General features: G+C 36.1%; 1 protein-coding gene across 1 annotated transcript; it reads right to left on the bottom strand.

Annotated features, from left to right (window-relative positions):
• Positions 1 to 1,814: 1,814 nt before the first annotated feature.
• Positions 1,815 to 21,292, bottom strand: rin2b (Ras and Rab interactor 2b). Its single transcript, XM_066666274.1, has 12 exons — positions 21,163 to 21,292; positions 18,839 to 18,921; positions 16,478 to 16,581; positions 15,617 to 15,800; positions 14,361 to 14,472; positions 12,497 to 12,569; positions 11,242 to 11,333; positions 8,771 to 10,003; positions 6,888 to 7,196; positions 5,657 to 5,794; positions 5,142 to 5,305; positions 1,815 to 2,897 (listed from the first exon to the last, which is right to left on the bottom strand). The coding sequence occupies exons 2-12, from the start codon at positions 18,896 to 18,898 to the stop codon at positions 2,574 to 2,576; spliced, it is 2,793 nt and encodes a 930-aa protein (XP_066522371.1). The 5' UTR covers positions 18,899 to 18,921; positions 21,163 to 21,292; the 3' UTR covers positions 1,815 to 2,573.
• Between the last annotated feature and the right edge of the window lie 438 nt (positions 21,293 to 21,730).

The raw sequence follows: 21,730 nt of genomic DNA, 5'->3' as shown, positions 1-21,730 counted from the left end.
ACAGTAGCACACAGACACACAAGGGGGGCACACATCATTCTCAGCTCAAACATTTTATTACCAAAGCAGATTTAATTCAATACTAGGTAGAAACAGCCTAGGTAGGTAGAATAATACTTATGAGTAGTGGAGGCCTTTATTAAAGACCTGTGCTGAATCAGTCTCATTCTATATCCAAGTGTTGGTTCAATGGGATGACAGTAGTCATATATGTAGTTGCAAGCGTGGAGAAGAGTGGGAGGGCAGAGTGTAGCAGATGCCAGATAGTGTGGTCTATATTAATAAAAGCTGCACTTGGGTTGTTTACAGGAACACTACATAATATTTTACCTTGAAAATCATAGTGATGCTCTACTGATCTGTAATAGGGAGAATAGAGACTCTGTTTTTGCAACTCTGGGTTCAGCACTGCAGAAACCACACTATGTTTGTTTTGGAGGAGCCATGACCTCTCTCACACACCATCCCCCACCCTCTTTGATTTCAGTATACAGTGCTATAAAAACAAATTACACTAGAGGGTTAGCAACAGGAGCAATGTTATTTTTAATGATATCTGTGCTATGATGGGGCCAGGTTGAATTTCTATGTGTAAACAGATATGAACAGAGCTGCTGGGGTACATTTCTTTCTAAGGGTACATTTCTTAGATATGAATGACAGGTTAAATACGTCTATAATTGGACAGATCACTAGGATTGATATTTGGTTTCTGGATTCAAGGATTAATAGCTGCTTATTTAAAAGCATGTTGTGATCCAAGTTAAGTAAACATTTTAATATTTTAAAAATAGGTTTAAATATAATTGCTAGTACATTTGTGAGTAGGTATGTTGGATTAATATTGAGTGCACAGGTTGCGGAACAAAAAGAAAAAATAATATTTTCCAGTCCTTGCTGCCATATTGGGAAAATGGTTCTAGCTTTTCTTTCATAACTAGGTTGTGGGCTATAAATTAGCAACATCAGATGACAAATATGTGGTACTCTGTATTATTGGCTAAACGTTTTGTATAATATTTTTCAATTTTCTAACTGAAATGTCCATATAATTGTCACTGTTGTAAATGGCAAGTGCCTACTTGTTTTTGTAAGTTTTAACATTATGCTAAATAAAACTTTTTATTATATATTATATGGGTATTTTTTTAGTGTACATTCTATACTGAATAAGTCTGTCCTTTCGGGTATAGTGCAAGACTTCCAGCTTAGTCAGCCAACCGATTCCTCTCAGTTAGCATACTCTTTTTAAGTTATGTGTTTGATCATTGTACCAAGGGACAGGCTTTTGTTTCATAGTTTACCCTTTAAAGGTGCTACACTACACTGACTTCTTAACATTCTGTAGGTTTCTCCATTTCTGCTGTGTCTGATTGAAAGTAAATAAATGTTGATCAGTCTAGAAGATTTTCTATCAAATGTTAAACTATATGGCAATGAGGGGATGTATACACATCTTGATTGAGGTGTAGCTCATATAAAATGAAGTCATGATTTGAGATAGTGGTTTGAGGAAGAATTGTTAGGTTATCTATGCTGATGCCCAGTGTCAAAACTAAATCAAGCATATGATTACAATAATGTGCATGCCCCTTTATATTTTGGGTAAAACTGCTTTGTAACTGTCAACTTTGTACCATATTTAAGTTTCACAAAAAAACAAGCATTTCAATGACTAATGACAGTTCCACTGAGAAAGCACAATTATCTTCTCACACTATCAATAGGCAAGTTAAACAGTAGCTTATAGTGTCACTTTAAAGAAGAACTCCATTTAATTGAGGGCAAAGAACAACTCATTCGAAACTGCCGTTAGCTTCACAAACAAAAACAGAGACATTTACTCTACGGCTCAATGTTCAACCATTAAGAGCAGAAGTATGACTCAGCAGAAATAACTGGAATTTACAGTAGTATAACATAAAGTAATAAATACAAGTAGAATGTCTTTTCAATGGGCATTTATTTTCAACAGTATTCATCAACACTGTGTCCCCTATGTTTATTTATTCCTTTTAGATCAGTTTAGTTCATAACTTCCACAGTATCCCTTTTAAGTCTTCTTGTCCTTCAACTCTTAATTCATTCTGCCTTGGACAAAGTGCAAACTACTCTTGCTGCATTTACTGTTCAATGCCAGCACTACTATAACACAGAGGAATCGTACAGTTGTTGTCTATGGAGGATTAATTTCACGGAATGCTGTGGTTTTCTTGACCAAATTCGTATGAGAATGTTTTTGGTTGTCAATCTTTTGTCAGTTATCTTACAATTTTTATGTGGAAAATATTTAATTACAGGGAAGTAGAATAAGCTCGTATAATTTTCCCAAAATGAGCAACGAAAACAAATTATTAGAAATGAATATGATACATTATATTCATTTAAATTTATGCTGCCCTTGATTCTGGAGAGCACCCTATACTGCACTGGTCTGACACTCTCTACTAAAGGGCAACTTTACACTGAATTAAGAAGATATTAAGGACCTCTTATTCCAACTCAAATATAGTACAGCATACACTTGTTCTTTATAATATGTCAACAAGCAAAAGTCCACAAACAGACATTGCTCAGTCTGTAGAGCAGCTTCTGTTGAGGGACTGTGATGGAAAGCAGTCATTAGCAGTAGGCAGTCTCCTATAGATGAAGTAGAAGGGTTGGGGGAAAGGGCGGCTGTGGAACTCAGCTTTGATCCACTGAGGGTATGTGTCTGGGGCCAGCTGCTGGCTGCTGTCATCCGTGAGCAGGAAGAGACCATAATTTTCTGGGTCAGCCACATGGAATTTGTGGGCACAGAGGCAGCAGACCTCCTCAGTTGTAGTATGCGGACGCACTTGCAAAGTTTTAGCTGTGCAACCATTGCCAACCTCTTGCAGTGCCACGCGTAGGTAATTCTGAACATTCACATACATACATACAGAGAACAGAGTTTTAAGTTTATTCATTTTAACAAGAAAAATACAGAAATCAATTCAGGGATGCCAGGGTATGGAATAAACAGATACATTCAAAAGACAAATATGCCATACAATGCTATACAAACCCATTTAAAGGAAAAAAAAAAAAAATAACAACAATCTGTGATTTATTCATTCTCCTGCCCATTTTTAACTGAAAAATACACAGAAAATATTTCAGATGTTTTCACTGACCAACTGTACTTTGTAAATATAAACAAATTTTGAGTCTCTGAAGTGTTTTCTTCAGCATTTAGATAAATTTGAACAGGGCATGTATACAACTGTGTTACATAAGCTGTCCTTAGATTGAAAGATTTTAAACTATGGGAAAGAAACTTAAAGGCAAATTGTTGAAGCTTTTCCAAGTCTAATTCTGGTGATTATTGCTTATTATACCACTGTTAGTTCTGCCCCCACAGTGTGATTGGCTGAGAGAGGTTCCAGGAGTGCCAATATTGCATGATAATGACATGCTGACCAAGTCACTTCAGGCATTACCTGAACCTAGCAATGACACCAGCAAGTGTCTGATAGCGCTTTTGCATCTGCATGAAACAGGTTTGTTTCCTGTTCACAAACATAATTGAAAGCAGTACAGCGCATTGCCACCAACAAAAATGGGTTCAAGAACGTGAAAGATTTATTTTTTTTAGTTTTCTTCACTGCTCTTGTTTACCAGCTCAGCATATTCCAAAATAAATTGTTTTATTTCTGTTTTTTTTTTTCTTAAAATCTATCAGTAAATGGTGATGACAGAACTTATATTCTACACTCTGCCTGTGGCCTTGTTCTTACAGCCTTAGCACACTAGTGGCAATATCTCACATTATATCGGTCCCTATCATGTATTATTGCTTAAATAAAAGACATTATCTTTAAAAAAGTCCATGGTCTTTGCTGTTTTTTCTAATCATGATGCACAATTGAATACAGCCAGTAAAGCACATGCATTTTATGCACTATGAAGCCACCCTCTCATAAAATTTTGCTGAATGAGGTCTAGCACTGTCTTGCTGAAATTCACTACACCTGGACTCATTCAACCACAGCAATTCTCCACTGACTTTTAAACCATCTGAGATAAACTTGGACCCAGGGACCTCTGCAGTGTGTCTGGATAGAATTGATGCATGAAAAAGTTTCAGGTTCAGTTTCGGTGTGCAAAGTACTCCCAAGTGTATGTCACTATATTTACCACATTAGCATGACAGTCCCTCATGCAATTGCCATTGTAGGGCTCCAAGGTCACACACACATTTAACAGTGGTCTCCGGCCGTGGTGAAACCTAGTTTCAGATGTTTGTTTTGTTTTTTTTTTGAAAAATCTGAGCTATCAATAAAGGCAACGCTCCAGTTCACCCTCCTTCAGGCTTGTCAACATTAAAGTCCTTATACAAATGAAGCTAAAGACTAATATATAGTTATAGCCTAACACGCTAAAACACTTACAACAAAGAAGTTAATTCTGTCAGCTGAAATCAGACAACTTCTGCAAAGCTCTGGTTATCACAGGCGTACACTGTGCTGTGCTTTTAAAGGCTGTGTATGCCTGAGTCAGCGAGTGAGGCTAAATAGCAGCCATGCTATGAGCCACTGTGCAGGAGATTGGTTTAGCAGGGATCTGAATGGGATTTAATTAAAAACACAACTCACCCCCAACCAAATATTATCAGAATATTATTGCTGAAACTCAGACACACTAAAAACTTGGGACAGCCAGAGTGTTTCAAAATTTGCCTCAAGGCCTCAAGTCAAGTGTGTCACAAGAATTTAAATTTGTTTATAATTACAAGTTGATCAGCTATGATATTGGAAATCTTTTTGTTGTATATTTGTCAGTTAAATAAAGGCTCAAAATGTACAATATATACCAACTTTCTTGGAAATTGTGTAATAGAATATCTTCATTTTTGTGTGTCCTTAAAGTAACACGTTGTAATAATATGCTTTGTTACATTTTTTAATGGCAATTTTATAGTCAATTTGGCTAACTGATCTAGGAACAGGTCATTTTTACATCCTGAAGCAAACCCACATTCACACATGTGTACAGCAAAATCTACCTAATGACAACAGTTAAAAAAAAATCTACACATCTATAATCCACAATAAACACAACTAACAGGAAGGAACCCCCACTTTCTGTGTCCTGGAATCATTGTGTACATGCTGTGATACCTGGAAGTCTTCTACCGATGGAAGGTTTTTCTGGGTTTTGCGTCTCTGGTGCCACTGATGCAGTGTGTTGCGAGTGGTAGAGCTGAGAAGGCACGCGGCCTGTTCCTCCTTAAAGTTCTTAATTAGAGACATCGCTCCATATGCACTGGTAAGGTAGTATCCACCTTGAAAAAAATCACATAACATTTATTCCAAAAATGTGGCCACAAATCTGCTTTGGCTGGGCTTCTGTCTGCTCCACATTGGGAACCGGAGAACAACACCCAGGTTGAAATGCGTTTGTACAGGAAGTGTCAGCAATTCTAACAATGCACAACACAGACTTTCCCCTAGAGTTTTTGAAAGTGTTCCAGCATCCAAACGCATTCAGTAGGAACACACAGAGAAGGCTGGGAACTGCTAGCTCTTGTACCAGTTTGAAGAGGATAAAACCTTAAGCAACTTGACCATCTCAATGTATCATTTAATTCCAACCTTATTTATGTGCAATAGAATGACAAAAAATAATGGCCTACCTTCTCCATGCAGTAAAGAGGGGTCAAGGAGCTCCATCATGTACTGTACATCGGTTTCCATCTGAGGCATTTCACACTGAGCCAACACATACGTCAGCATGGGAAGGAAGTCATCAGCCCCAAACATCCTCCCAGCCACTGTTATACAAAGAAGGAATTAATTTAAAACAGTATCATATTTACACTATATAAAAACTGTATAAAAAAAAGAAATATCCAGAAACAAAATGTAACTGTGGCATTATTTCCTTTAATATTTTACTTCTTAACGTTGATCAGAGTGCCTAGAAAAGTTCAAGCTGTAATAAATGGCAGGATATATGAGTGGACACAGAGGTCAAATTTCCTAAGTCATTGTATTGTGGGAAAAGTGTGTGGAAACTTTACGGTAAGAAGAAAGAAAATTCCTGTAGGTGTTTTCTAAATCCTACTGGGACATGTTCTCTGGTCAGATTTAATCAAAATTTAACTTTTTGGCAAAACAACACTCAAGGTGGTTTTGGCTTAAAAGAAACATGACTATACTTAAAACAATCAGATGTACATTATTTAATTTAGTGGAGGGTGTGATGTTTTTCCTCAAAAGGCCCTTTGAACCTCAAGAGTACATGGCATCATGGACTCCATGAAATTCCAGGACATTTTTAATCAAAATCTCTCTTGCCCTGCCAAGAGACTAAAATGTTTTGTCACTGAAATCCTCAGCAGAATAATGATCCAAAAATTGGTTACTGAATACAAAATCATGCTTTTGTCACAGCCATCTCAGTCCCCTGAAATAAACCACATTAAAAAAAGTCTGTGGCCCAGAATTGTTCTCCAAACTTATTACTATTAACATATTATAGGAGTAGAATAATACTGTTACTATGGCAAATGTAGATAGTACATTGTATTAAATACAGAGGTGCCAAAATGATTATTCGATACTGAGGGATATTTTTTCACTATGAAGCAAATATAGTGCCAAAACTTCACAAATAAACAGGACATATATAATACAATTAGCAGATAATCACAACATGGTTTACAAATTTTCACTATCCAAAGAAATACATGTGTCTCCATTTTTGTCACTTTTAATATACTACATCGTTTGGACACAGCAGCTGTCCTTCACATTGTGTGAAGATGTCATGATGAATGGACCAAAATATGTTCCAAAATTATTTTGCACACACACACACACACATTTAACGGCCTCATTTTTTACACTCCCCTACACACTTACCTGAGTAATTCTGCAAGAAAGTATAGATGAGCTTGCATACACGTAGAAGCACCTTGAGTTTTTTTTCTGGTGAGTACATCTTGCACATGGCACAAAGTTTGCGTTGAATCTTTTCGATTGCTTGAGAATCCGGAGGTGTGGCCCCATCTATTCCCAGCTCTCTTGGCTGTTTGGCCTTTGCCAAGGCCAGATTCTCCTGTAGCTGCTTCCATTCGCCACTGCTGACCTGGAACTCATGCAGGGCAGCATCCAGTGAACCATGCAGAGGCTTCAACACACATTTATGCATGGCTCTTTCCAGAACTGCATCTGTCAAAGAGGTGAAATCCTTACATTCATTCTGAGTTTACATTTATTTCATAAGAAGAAGGAGGCTCTAACCCTGTTCGATCCCTGTATATTAACTCTGGATGCCCACCTCTATCTGTGTAATCTTCTCAGTCAGAGTATAAATTAATTCACATTTCTCAAAATCAATAATGATGGAGGAAAACGGTACACAAACATTTCACACTCTGCACAAAGACAGAGTTCACAGTCTGATTTAAATGATACTCAATTTATTTCAGTTGTTTTAAATCTAAACATGTGCTGAGATTCTACTAAGCATTTGAATATGTGTGGGCTGAAAATGTATTCAGTGTAATATGTGACTACATTTGTTACATACATTAGTTACATACATTAAGGTGTCATTGTCTTAATGGATGGCAGGCTAAAAGTAAATATATTCCATCAGTATAATTTGAAAAGTATGTTTTGAGACGTAGCCCTTCATTCACTCAAATTTTGATTGACCTTCATTAAGGTCCATAATTTAAAAATAAAAAAGAGATGCAGAGGAAGTTATCTCAAGTCTTTGCATAGATTCTATATTTTATATTCTAAGTTAATGCCTTTATGTTTTTAATAATTGCTATTTACTTTTACTTTTGTTTCTATAAAGCACTTTGAACCGCCCTTGTGTGTTCTATAAATAAACTTGCCTTGCCATGCCTCTCTAGAGTATAAGTAGTTTTATATAATGTACATAGTTTACATATTGTTGAATGTTTTTTTCTTATTTATTATCAAATATTCATTTAAAATTTTAAGCTTGAATATTAATGCATAAGGCCATGCAGCCTAATACATTTAACTTTTAATTTTTAACAGATTTACTTTATAAGTATTATCAAACACTAATAAAAATAAATCTTCAGCAGGAATTTGTGAAGAGAAACTCATTCAGGTTCTGTCCCAGCCCAGAATCAATAATTATATCAGAGTTACAGAGTGACAGAGTTAAAATCCACTCATGCTGTGTTATTTTCGAAATGATTTAGGCTTAAAAATGTTTTTGCTAAAATTGCACACTACCTGCTGCATCACCCACTATTGCTGTTCATTATTATTTTATTATATTAAGATATTATTCATTTGTTTTCATTCCTTAAACATTCTGCTGTTAATATTATGATTGTTCACTGTGATGAGAATAAAGAGCATATTAGAGTTGTGAACTTTTTTTTATGTCTGCACACACTTCGATCAGGAATTGTCACCGCTCTCTGGCACATCTCACCTTTTAAAGTTACACATGCTGCTATATTGTTCATTTTTAGCTTGACTCTTTTGCAATTATGCCACTCTGTACTAGACTTTATTTTTATTTGTGTGTGGGCCCAGTTACCAGATTACCCTTTAATTTGTCACTGCCACACCCTTGTGAGCTTATGCCATGGTCTTATGCCTTATTTCGGTACTTGTGCCATCTAAATGCAAAGAGTCTCCATTCCACTACATCAGTATGTTTCCAATTTAAATAAAAATACACATGCTATCATCAAAAATCTATAATAAAAATCTTTAAAACAGGGTAAATCAAGAAAATAAATATTTACCAATCCTGTCTTCAGGTATCAGGGACTCAACAGGGGGATTTAGCTCAGAGCACTGTGTTAAGTAGGCCTTCATCTGGGTCATAAACTGCCGAATGGTCTGCAACAAATCCAAGCTTGATGTGTGGCAGTTGTAGTTCTCCTGCACAAAGCTTATATAATCCTGCACCAGGCAGCCAAAGTAAGAGCTTTTATTTCGGGATAGTTGGATGATGCGATGCAAGGCACGTCTCTCAGGAGTGGCCAGCACACCCAGGACTCCTCTGACCTTGTGGAATTGCCCTTTTAGTGCCCGTGGCATGATCAAAAGTGATCCTGGACGAACACCCACTAGTTCCACCGCTAGAAGCTTCTTGGAGTTTCGTGAGGATTGCAGCCGCAGCTCCATATCTCTCTGGAGTGCGGCACCATAATCATCCTCTTCTTCTTCTTCCTCATCCTTATCAGAACTGTTGTCTGAGGAGGGGACTTGGTGTAGGCCAAAGGCCAGACCTGAATGGTGAGGATGTGGAGGTGAGTCTATGTCAGATGAAGAAGAGGATATGTCACTTGGTTCTTGCCCAGACTCTCCTTTGGCATCCCATATCTGAAGGACATTACTTGTACGCTTTGGAGGTGACTTGCAGGCCTGTTTGGTTTGGGACACAGCCTTGGTTATATTATCATCATCTAGCGCATAGGTAAATCTGTGACGATCAATGTCAGGTGGTACATGGAGCTTCTTTGAAGTGCTCTGTCTATGTCCCATAGAGCCTGTGGGTTTGGATTTCTGCAATGACCCCTGGTTGCTTTTGGCCCACGTAGCATTAACAGGCATTCTCTTCTGACCTGGAGGCAAAGCTGGACCACCGGGTCGGAAGAGAGGTGGAGGAGGCCTGGGTGGAGGAGTTCGTCGGTTTTTGGTGGTACAGCCCTGTGACTGAGTTGTAGATTTGTTGCGAATGTCTGTGGTGGCGTTTCCTGTTAGACGCTGGGGTGTCTGGAGGAAAAGTGGATTGAAGAAAGACAGTGCCTCTTTGGGGCCACTCTGTTCCTTAGGGAGAGCAGCAGAACAAGTACGAGTCAGAACAGGAGGAACACACTCGTGACTGGGTAAAACCTCAGGCTCTGAGAGGGTCTTATCCTGTGTCCTTGTTATTTGACCTGGTGTCCTGGTTACCAACAGATCCCATGGCAAAAAGGTGGTACATCGTTTCTGAACTAGCGAACAGGAATTAATCCCAGAGTTCCAGAATCCTTTCAAACAAAACAGAACAAAACACAATAAGTGAAAACCCAAAGAAAAAACATGCACTCAGATATCCAGTTCACATACTTAGTTGTTTCCCAGTTGGTAAAAATGATTACGTTTGTGTGTGTGTGTGTGTGTGTGTGTGTGTCTGTGCGTGAAAGTAAGAGAGAAAAAAGAGAGGTATAAATGTCCTTTACCCTTCACGGTCCTGTGCTTTTAAAAAATGCCTGGAGGCTCTCAATAATTTCTGCCTTTCATTGCGGTACTCTGCTGGTTCATAAGTTCCAACCAAGTAGACACATGCTAACACACCCAGAACCCTGTGAGTCACTCAAATCCAAACAAAGTTCCTGTGTGGACAGTTGAAGTTTATAAGGCCAGAAAAAGCTCCTCCTTTTCTCCTCCCTCTTTCTTCTTGTTTCAGTCAGCTGGCCTACATTTATTCTTCCTGCCCTTTCGCATGTATCCGTTATCTGGCTTCATTGACATTCCATACATACTGTATCATTTTTTTTTATTTGGCAACACCTCCTTTCTGCACCGTAACATATGCTTCATTTCAAGTACTAGCCGTATTTGCAAATGCCAGCTTTTATTCTGAACTGGAAGTGACCGCTTGAAGTAAACTTATGAAATATGAGGAAAGCAGTGAACACAGTGATTGTGTAAATAATTACATATTTTTTAAAAAATAAATGAATTGATAGAAATAAAAATGAACCATTTCACATTTAAATGTGCCTGGAATGATGATGGAATATATTCATGATAGGATTTATTTTTTTGCACAACCTTCTCTGTCAAACCTCCAGGATTTACTCACTCCCACAGACATACATACACACGTATACACTTACACTTTCAATTTGATTCTAATTCTGTTTGTGACACACTTACTTGGCAACTCTAATAATAACATGGAATGACACCATAACTGGAGTGTGACTAACACTGCAGCATTGAAAGCACAGCCCTCTTATAAAAATATCAGCAGGCGGTCCTTACATCTTTTGCAAGAAAATGTGTTCATTGTCATCACTAATTGGCTGTTATCAGATGCATATTCAGACATTCAGCAACAAAATTTTACTAGGAAAAGCCAAACATGTTTTATCTGTGTTCACAAGGTGTAAGTAAACATATTATCCAAACACTCATATCCGCTGAAGTCCGGATGTTACATTTGCAAAGAATAATGAATATGCTAAAGAGTGTAGTCTGTTGTTGTTAAAGTATTGAGAACCTGCTCCCATCTTGGCCATTTTCTGTAGTTCTGCGGGGGTCTTTGCTGAGCTGATGACTTCAGGAACCTTCAGCGTGAAAGGTAGCACATCTCTTTAGATGAAACCATAAGAGAGAGACAGAAGGGATGTGTCACAAAAGAAACAAAAAATATACAAAGGAATGAGAGCAAGAGGTTGCCAAAAAAAGCTGAAAATATTATGACAAAATTCTGCTTATCATTAGTAAATTACTAAGAGTCTTCTGATTTTTCCCTACTTATGACAGCATCAAACAAGAGCAGTGACTGTTCAGTGACACCTCTGTTTAAAAATAAACTTTTTTTTAAATGTCCTTTCCTTATTTGACATTAAAACAATGCTGTAATACTTTGGATTAAGTGTCATGAAAGTTGGAAGGCATCGTCATGTGGAACAACCTTGTGCTTAAGTACACTCACTGAACAGTCACTGGATTAAAAACACTTACATTCATTGTCCATATTATCATCTTCACTGACCATACAAGAGCACTTATAGTTCTACAATCACAGACTGTAGTCCACATGCTTCTCTGCATACTTTCTTATCCCCATTTCACCCCACTCTTAAATGGTCAGGACCCTCGCAGGACTGCCACACAGCAGGTATGATTTGAGTGGTGAATCATTTTCAGTGTTGTAGAGATTTGAAAGGTCAACAATTACATATCTTGAGTTTTTAGCTCGGTATCTAGTTTAAATGAGAGAGGGCTAATCTAAAATATCAGTACAACATCCATCCATTATCTGTACCGCTTATCCAATTTAGGGTCGCGGGGGGTCCAGAGCCTACCTGGAATCATTGGGCGCAAGGCGGGAATACACCCTGGAGGGGACGCCAGTCCTTCACAGGGCAACACAGACACACACACATTTTTCTCACACACTCATACCTACGGACACTTTCGAGTCGCCAATCCACCTGCAACGTGTGTTTTTTTTTTTTTTGGACTGTGGGAGGAAACCGGAGCACCCGGAGGAAACCCACGCTGACACGGGGAGAACACACCAACTCCTCACAGACAGTCACCCGGAGCGGGAATCGAACCCACAACCTCCAGGCCCCTGGAGCTGTGTGACTGCGACATTACCTGCTGCACCACCGTGCCGCCATCAGTACAACATTTAAACATTATTCTAGAAATTTGGGTTTTGATTTGAACCCCTTGAGGAAAGTATATCAGAAAGTCAGCTGTATTATAATGTAAAATGAGATAATTATTTTTAGGAACATTACCTGCTGATGCAGTAGAAAGCTACAAGATGGAAAAGATCTGAAAAGCTAATTCCTGAATCTTCCAAAGAGAATGCTAGAAAACAATACACCAAGACAAAATGTCAATAAATTGCTGTCTTAGCATCTGTCCAACCATACATACTTCTATAATTACCATTTTACAGAGTCAAGTTAATTAATATCTGAAAAATGTAAACATAATTCATTATTTGTATATACAATTTCGTGTGTATCAATACATTTTGCAAATATCTGGAATCAAACCACTATATAGTTATAAACAGTATTGTGCAAAATTCATAGACCACAGGTTATCTGTTGCAGGTTATTCATTTTTCTACAATAAAAAATTCAAACACAAGTCACCTTTATCAGAAAATGTTCATCTTTAAGATCTGAACATAACAGAACGTCAGTATTTAGAAGGTCCACTGTTTGCCTTTATTTTATCTTTTGATTTTTCAAAGCAATCTACCTACACCTCCAATTTTGTAACTGAAAGTTTTATTTTTCTTCTCACAGTTTAACTAATTCCGAACACATTGAGTGTAAGAGTCTGGGTTCTTTTGAGGATAAGCCAAATCACATATATGGAAAATTCCAGTCAGGCCTCAGCATAGAGTCAGCAAGTAAAATAAAGTATGCAAACAATTAAAAATATTTAATGACTTCATCATTTTCAGACCTGTGTATCTCCCCTGTTTTTATTTGACCTTTGTGGAGTATTTGGTACCATGAATCACAAAGTTGTACTAGACAGACTATAAAAAAGTGAATTAGGGTCACAAGAGTAGCACTGGCATGATATACATCTTACCTGACTGTTATCAGTTTTTTATGTTCAATAAAGTACTAAGGTACAAGCATATTTAGAGTTTACATTTCAACAGTAGAAATTTGTAATATATTCTGGATTATATTAGCAGCCCAATGTGTAAGTTATTGTAAGATCAGACTGTGGCATTCTGGACAAACTAAAGTTTCTTCAGGGCTTTTATAGGATTGGTCAGACAGCAGGGCCTAATAGTGTATCATCAAAATGAATATTAGTGCCATCTTTATGGATAAAATTCTCTAGTGGTCATTTAATTTGAATAGTAAAGGTACAAAAACAGTTCCATATGGTACACCAAATTTAACTTAAAAATTGAAATTTATTAAAAAATAATTCCATTTTAAAAAGTATATTTTCTAATTAACAATATTATGAACCACTGTTGCTAAATAGATGATGAAGTCCTGTCTGCCTTTTTCAATGCCTAGATTTACTAAACCTAGTGCAAGGGGAATGCATTCTTGGAATAAATTTCCAATCAATGTGTGGGACTCGGACACATACTCAGTTTTAGAGTGTAGGCTAAACACCTATTAATTTAGGCAAGCATCTGATAATAAGATCCCTTTTAAAAATATAAAGCAGGAGGGTTCTGATACTTCAAGAGCACTAAAACTCACATTCCAATAGTTTTTATAGTGTCCAGTCACCTTTAAACAACTATGGAATTCTGTAAAATTGGTTTATGACAACAGCAGTAATAAAATATGTTATCTACAAATTGTATTTAACTGAATGTATTTTAGCAAATTTTCTAGAATTTTTAAACTAGCTTTAGCTAGATAGCATCTAGCTTTGACATTTTTCTTTGTCTTTTGTACAGACTGTGTCCATCATTGTTCCCCTAGTGTGTAGATTTGATTAATTAATAAATATTTATATGCACTTTAAATAGGAAGATAATGAAATAGCTGTAAAATCAGGAGTATTCGGCCATATTTAAATAGGAAGGGTTATTACTGGCAGGAAACGTTTGTCTGGTTTGGTTTTGTTAAAAGAAATGCAATATCTGAATTGGTGGCAACGTACTGTAAAGGTTCTCCCTTATAGGATAGTGGATGATTGGAGATCCTGGCATATTATTTACATGAAGCAAGAGCACTTTTCTCTGTAGTGCAGATGATCTCCACACCAAAAACGCCTGCAGGAGACAGAGGTGACAAAGATGACTGTTACAGAGTTCTGTACAGAGCCTGTCTTTTATACATTCTAAAGGTCACAAATTCACAGAAACACAGTTACAGTGGTGCTAGAATACTTGTGAACTCTTTAGTGTGAATCCTTTTTTAAATGCTTATTACCACATCAATTGCAAAATCAAATATACTGTATGGAAATCACTTATAACTTGGGCAATGTTACCATAATAGATGCTGGCTTTTCTTTTGTATTTCCTAAAATCGCCCTACACCTATTATGAATTAGTCCATGTGGCTACATTTATCACAGTAGCTTTATGGTTTCTCTTGCAGTGTCATCTAAGGATTTGGAATTCACAAATATTCAAGAATTTTAACCATTTAAAATGGTTCACAAACTTTCTAGCACAATGGTGCATACACTTCCATGCAATACAGGGCCTGAAATGACAATGTAAGCTTTCAAACAGTAAGACATTAGCAAACATATAAGAATAAAATATATATATAAGAACTTTCCCCCTTTTGATGATTTATAAATGTAATTATTTATATAAGCACTTAATTTTTATTTACAAAAATAATATTCTGTATTGTTCCACCTAGTAGTTAAGGCTTCTAGAGTTTGAAGAGTAGTTAAAAAACAAACAAGCAAACAAACAAAAAAATTTAGTTAGTATGGTGGCCATGAATCCAACATGCTTCAAATATGAAAATTAAGTTCCAATACTTTACTGCCACACTAGTCAGTCATTCCTTTTGGTGCTGCTCAAACACATCAAAAAATATATACACTCACACAACATTAATAATCACAATAAAATAGCAAAGTAATAAATAATATCATTTAAAATAACCAAATTATCATAAGCGTCATTAAAAGAGAAAATAACCAAGCACACCAACAAACAGAAGAGCAACACCTTGTGGCCATAACAGTGAGTCCGTAGTGGGAAGCCAGGCTTCCTGCAATCTTCAATTCAAAACATGTTGTTACTACGAATAAAACTTTAATGCTATTTTAGGCTTGGCTTTAGGCTCATATATACACACACACACACACACACACACACACACACACACACACACAAACACTCCATGACACACAAACACTCAAATACGCACACTCATTGTTCATATTCTCACCCCTGCTGGTTGTTGTAGTAAGATGTGGGTGGCCTCCTGCTCTGTAAGATTTAGAAGTAGCCAGATGGGGTATGTGAGAATAAGCTTGTCCAACAAATTTAGAGGTTTGCTCATGTAGTCGCTCACAAAATACCTCCCTACCAAAGGAGACTGCCAGTAAATCCCACTCACTTCTCCCTCAATTCTATAAGCAGACAACAAACAAGAGAAATATAAGAGAACTTAAAGTAATACAAAGTATATATATATATATATATATATATATATATAACATATTTACATATTACATATAATATAATATATATAATATATACAAAAGAGATATATAAAAATTTGATATATATATATATATCTCATCTCATACATCTCATGTCATTGTAATTATTTTTTTTAATTATTATCAAATGCCCTTCATACTGTCTTAATTTTTATAAAGAAAGAAGCAATGGAAATAGTCCAAAATATCTAGACAAAAATATGTTTTTTGTAGTATGATTTCAGACACCCCGAATTTGACCATACAATTTTCATATTCTCTGGTTACGTCCTAGAGAAAAAGTTGACACCCACCACCAACTGTCACTGTATAACTCATACTCTGAATAAATGTGATGTAACACATAGGTAAACATGATGTTCCATTTTATTTGAGTGTGCTGCAGGTATCACATTCTATAATATTTAAAAAATACAATTATAATTTTCATATTTAAAGACAACCACATTATAAAATCAGCTTCTTTTTTTCTTTTAATCTTCTTTTGTACTAAATTTAATCCAAGATAAGTTGTGCATTATGGTTTGTGCTTTCATGTGAATACCATTGATAACTTGTAGAGGTAAAATTGTGTTATTACTCACTCTTGGATGAGAGGTGTTTCAGGTTCGCTGGTGCATCTCTGTAACGCTGTATAAACCATTTCTTGCTCCAGCTGATCCAGCTCTGAAGCAAATGCATCTACCAACTACAGCAGGAGAGGAAGGACAAAGATGGAATGTTACTGAAGACAGCAAATATCTGAGAAACATAAAGTCTACTCTTATAAAAATAAACCAATGTTTCAACATCCTCTGATATTCATCCAGAGGCAGGAAGTTAGTCACCTTCCTGTGCTCAGAAAACCCGGTCAGGAAACTAGATTCATTACCATTACAGCCCAAAACATCTTAATGTAATCCATGTAATGCCTCAAGTAAACGAAGCTACTGCAGATAAACTTCAGTTTTGCTTATCAGCCTGAAATGTAATGACGAGGCATAAACATTGAGTCCTTAAGGGGAATAATGGAAAGACATGACTGCATAAACGTACTTTAAAGAAATTCACAATTCACTAAGGTACACTCTCAGAAAAACTTTCACTCTGGTGGTGCCCCCAGAGTTACATATTCAGTACTTTTAGTTAAGGATCATAATTGTACCATGTTCTGTATTAACTGTAAAATATGTGTTGATTTCATACATGTCCATTTCATCACCAGAAATAAATTTATTTATTTATTTTATTTTTATTTTGCACAGTTCTATAATGAAAGATTACAAATATTGTAATAATAACCTTGCCAATCCACCTACCAATGTTTTTTTTTTCTTTGCACAGTGGGAGGAAACCAGAGCACCCAGAGGAAACCGCAGACACGGGGAAAACACACCAAACTCCTCACAGACAGTCACCTGGAGCGGGACTCAAACCCACAACCTCCAGGTCCCTGGAGCTGTGTGACTTCGACACTTCCTGCTGCGCCACCATGCCACCCTTTATAGAACACAACTGGACTTTAAAACCATTGTTGTATATTTAAAATTAAATTTACACTGTTTGTACATTTAGTGACAATAATGTATCTGTACGGTACTTTTTTTCTAAATATCATTGCAAAGTATTTTTTTTTTCTTTTTTTTTTACACTGAACAGTTGATTTGCTTTTATTGTTATATGCAAAAGATTGAACACTATTCTATTCATACTGAAGGTTTTGTTAAGGAATTAGGGGAAAAAATCAAAATTTCATTTGTTTATTTTTTTAAACATTTATTTAAATGATAAATATAATAATAAAAAATTTCAAATGTTTCCAACTGACCAACATTTCAGAGAGTCAAAATAAGAGTAAAACTATTATAGGTTATTCAAGTGAAACTGTGAATTGTTATTTTTATGACCCATATTTACTTGCAGATAGTGTTTAATGAAAGCTCCTTTTATTCAAAAACACGATGCCTTCACCTACTGTTGTGTTAAGCAATAAAGATTACCAAAAAAAAATGTAATTAAAAATGTAAGTGTTGTAGCAAAGTGGTAAACATGAGTTTGCTGCAGGGGTAAAGTGCGATAATTTATGTTCATAAATACATTTAAGATGTGAAATCATCAATCTGTGTATGTGAGTCTCAATCCAAGGTAATTAACAAATTATATATTTTTGCTGTTATTACCTTGTATGGCATTTTCTGGAAATTAGGTTTTAATTTAATGACAGCCAAATTGCTATTTCAGTGTAATGGCCACAGTGTAATGGCCCCAATGATCCAGTTAGTAGCCCTTCCTTGTCTGAACATCTAAAATGCAAAGATGGATAATGTATACCTTCATAGGTATACTCTACTCTACAACTGTGTTCATCACCACGCCTGGAAATTGTTACTTGAACTTGTGTCCAAACATAGAGGAGAAAACTTTGCAAATTTAGGTTTTAGCTAGTTATCCTCCTTATTGGACCAGTCTTGTGGTTAACCCTTTCATCACTGTACTGATTATGTCAAAATTGTTACTACAATTATACTCATGCAAATTATAAAGATATTACAGCTGGAAAATTGCAGTGTAGAAACTACTGCTGCAGTAGGACATGAAGTGGCATGTTTACACAAACACACACACACAACAGCATAATTGTAATTTATCCAAAAGCATGTTATGTATGATTTTTACTGCACTATATTTTAGCAGTTGACCAGTATTCAGGCTTAATTTATGCATACTGAAATATCATTGGATGCACTTTAATATTTATTTAAATTAAATAAGTATCTGTAGCATGTTTATGGTGCATCATGAGGTTAAACCTGTCAGGGAAAGGTTTACTGCTTCATCTTAAGGGACTGTTAAAATCAAGTGGATTTTTATTGTCATTTCCACAGTACAGTGTGCACAGTACACAGTAGAATGAATAAACATTGACACTGACTATCCATTCGACCAGAGCTGAGTTTAAACCGTACCTTTAAAAAACTCCCAGTCCTGTCCATCCTGCTGGGCAGGGAACCTGTGTTTATAGCCATGCTTTTCTGGAAAACTAAAGACCCTGGAATGCAAAAGAAAAAAGAGATGTGAGACATGGGACTGGATGTGACTGTCCTACAGTAATGCTAGAAGTTTTCTTTTGTACGATCATCCTCTACCAATTGAGCTCTTCGGTCGATTATGTATCTGTCAAGCTATGTTTATATTGTGTATTCTGAACTTGCTACACCATGGCTGTGTGTGTGTGTGTGTGTGTGTGTGTGTGTGTGTGTGTGTGTGTATGTGTGTGTGTGTGTGTGTAAGTAAGTGTAAGTGTGTGTGCAGGAAGTTCCAGGATGAAAGAGATGCCTGTGAGCCCTACTTTAAAGTCTACTGAACGAAACCAGTGACACAAAATAAATGAGACATCAATTTACATATTTAAGGTGACACTCTGGTTGACATTTAGAATTATTTTTCTATAAGAAATGTATGTATTAGTTTTAAAGGAGTTTTATAAACTTGTACCATTAATACAAATGCATCATTAATGAGGCGAGAGCCATCCCAATCAGTACAGCTATGCATCAGTGAGGCTCATAACCCTGAGAAAAGGGGATTATCCATACTCCAGTTAGCATGCTGAATATCCCTATTACACAGTCTAGCACATTAATTAGGAGTGAATCATCTCCACACTGTTATTGAGCACAAACCGCTGTATATAAAATATATGTGTAAAATAAAATAAACTCTAATACACTGTGAAGTCTCCATTACTCACAAGTGTGGCAGCACAACAATCTGGATTTCACCAGCTATACAACTGTTCTGTATAATATGACATCAATGGCTTTCCTTATTTTGAGCAAAATAAATTACTATAGATGTTATTTATTAAACTTTTATAACTATGATTAGTAAAGAAGCTTCAGACGGGTCAAGAAGAAAACACGTGTCCTTTCAGCTGCAGTACAGAAAAGCTTTTATTGCTCTAACAATTAACAAATGATGCAGTGTCTAGCTTTAGTATTACTCTTGGTTCTGTTGGGGAAGAGATACTGAGTCTGGCAATCAGTTCTCACTGACTCAACTGAACAATGGAGTGTAAAGGACATAATCAACAAAGCAACATTCAAACAAAGGTACATTTAGTGACAACTGGACAAAATTTTACATTTTGTTCCTATTAATGCTATTTTTCAAATCAGTATATGCTTTCATAAATTTGAATGAACTAAGAAATTAATTAAGAAAGTTAAAACTGGCTATTACCGAGAGTAAAATGCTGTATTACCCTTTTGTGTTTTTTTTTTTAACAGTTTCGCTTTTATATAAACTGTGTAATTTAAGAGCTAGCCTTCTAGAAAACTGGAATATTGCAGGGTACAAGTTAATCAGGAAAATAAGCTGACACTCATAATGATGATTTTTTCTATCTGGTCACCTCATGTATAACAAAAGTAACCACTAGATGACAAGGTTCACTACCCTCCTGAATTCAGTTCCCTGTATCACTGCTATATAATGAGTAATTTAGGGAATAGAGAGTAAAATAAATCTTGGCATTGTTCTAGAACAAGCCTCAAAAATGGCTTACAGTGCAACACAAAATAGTATTAATAATAATATTAATAAATAACAATTGACACAGAAAAACAAAAGGTTATCAAATAATCAACAAAGTTCACAAAGTACTAAAAGCAAGAGAGTAAAGCACTTTAGTAAGTTAATAACCCCCATTTTGAAGCCCTTATCTTACATTAAGTGGACACAAAAACCCAGCAATATTAGGGGGCATTTCAAACAGGCCTCAAGTTACTTAAGATGAAAACAAGTTAGGGCTAGCCCTCCCCAAACTAATAGCGATTGATTTAAGACTCTACAAAAAAAAAAAAAATAGTCTGTAAGAGTCAGAATAGTCTGGGTGATTATCAGTCACACTGAAATCGGCCAAAACCGGCGGTAACTGCCATTCTTAGAGAACCTAATTCTGTACATTTTAATGGATAAATACGGTTTTATTTTCTGAATTTAGTAATGTATGGCAGAGAAACTAGTATACAACGTTGGATTTGGAAAAGTCATGGCACATTTTAATTTTTATGTATTTTTCCCATTATAAAATATGACATACTTAAGTTTGTTCCCTATACAAAAATGTATTCAATTGAATGAATATGAAATCCATTAAAGTGTATAAAACAGTGTGTAAATAAGAAAAAGGATACAGAACAAAACCCAGAGCCACAATGTCCTTGCACCGATTGAAACAATTATTCAGTCACGGAACACAAAGCGCTGTATTCCAGGTGAAACCCACCGTGCCTGCAGGGTCTGTCCAAATCATGTGCTGACCGGTCCTGGCTAACGAATCGGCGGCTGTTTCCATCTACATTTACCACTTTAATGTGAAAAAAAAAATAGAAAAAAGGATGCAACTGTTATGATTCTCACACGTGAAGCAGATATTTAAAAATGATGCAAGATTTATAACACCCCCTTCTCCTCTTCTCAAAGATATTCCAACTTCAGACAGATGAGGGCATTGGTTTACTGAGTCATGTGTCTAAATGGGCGTGTTCCTAGTTTTGGTCCATATATAAAAGTACATTATATGAATTAAATAAAGTACACAATCTCCATTACTTACATGTAATTTACACTACGATAAACCACACAAAGCATAGATATGAACGTTTCCAGTATGATATTCTTACTTTCACATGAGTTAAAGAATGGATTTCAATATTCTTTTAATGCTTTACTAGTGTAGTCTAATCCTCTTCTCTATTTGTGGTTGCAAACTCTCCCAAAAGTAGGTTATACAACAAAAAGCCCATTGTTCTTCACAGACTTTTACTCTATTCCAATCCTTCTTCCAAACCTCC

This window comes from Hoplias malabaricus, chromosome 3 (assembly GCF_029633855.1).
Source record: "Hoplias malabaricus isolate fHopMal1 chromosome 3, fHopMal1.hap1, whole genome shotgun sequence".
NCBI lineage: Eukaryota > Metazoa > Chordata > Actinopteri > Characiformes > Erythrinidae > Hoplias > Hoplias malabaricus.
The sequence above is the reverse complement of the archived record's forward strand: the minus strand, read 5'-3'. Positions and strand labels throughout refer to the sequence as shown.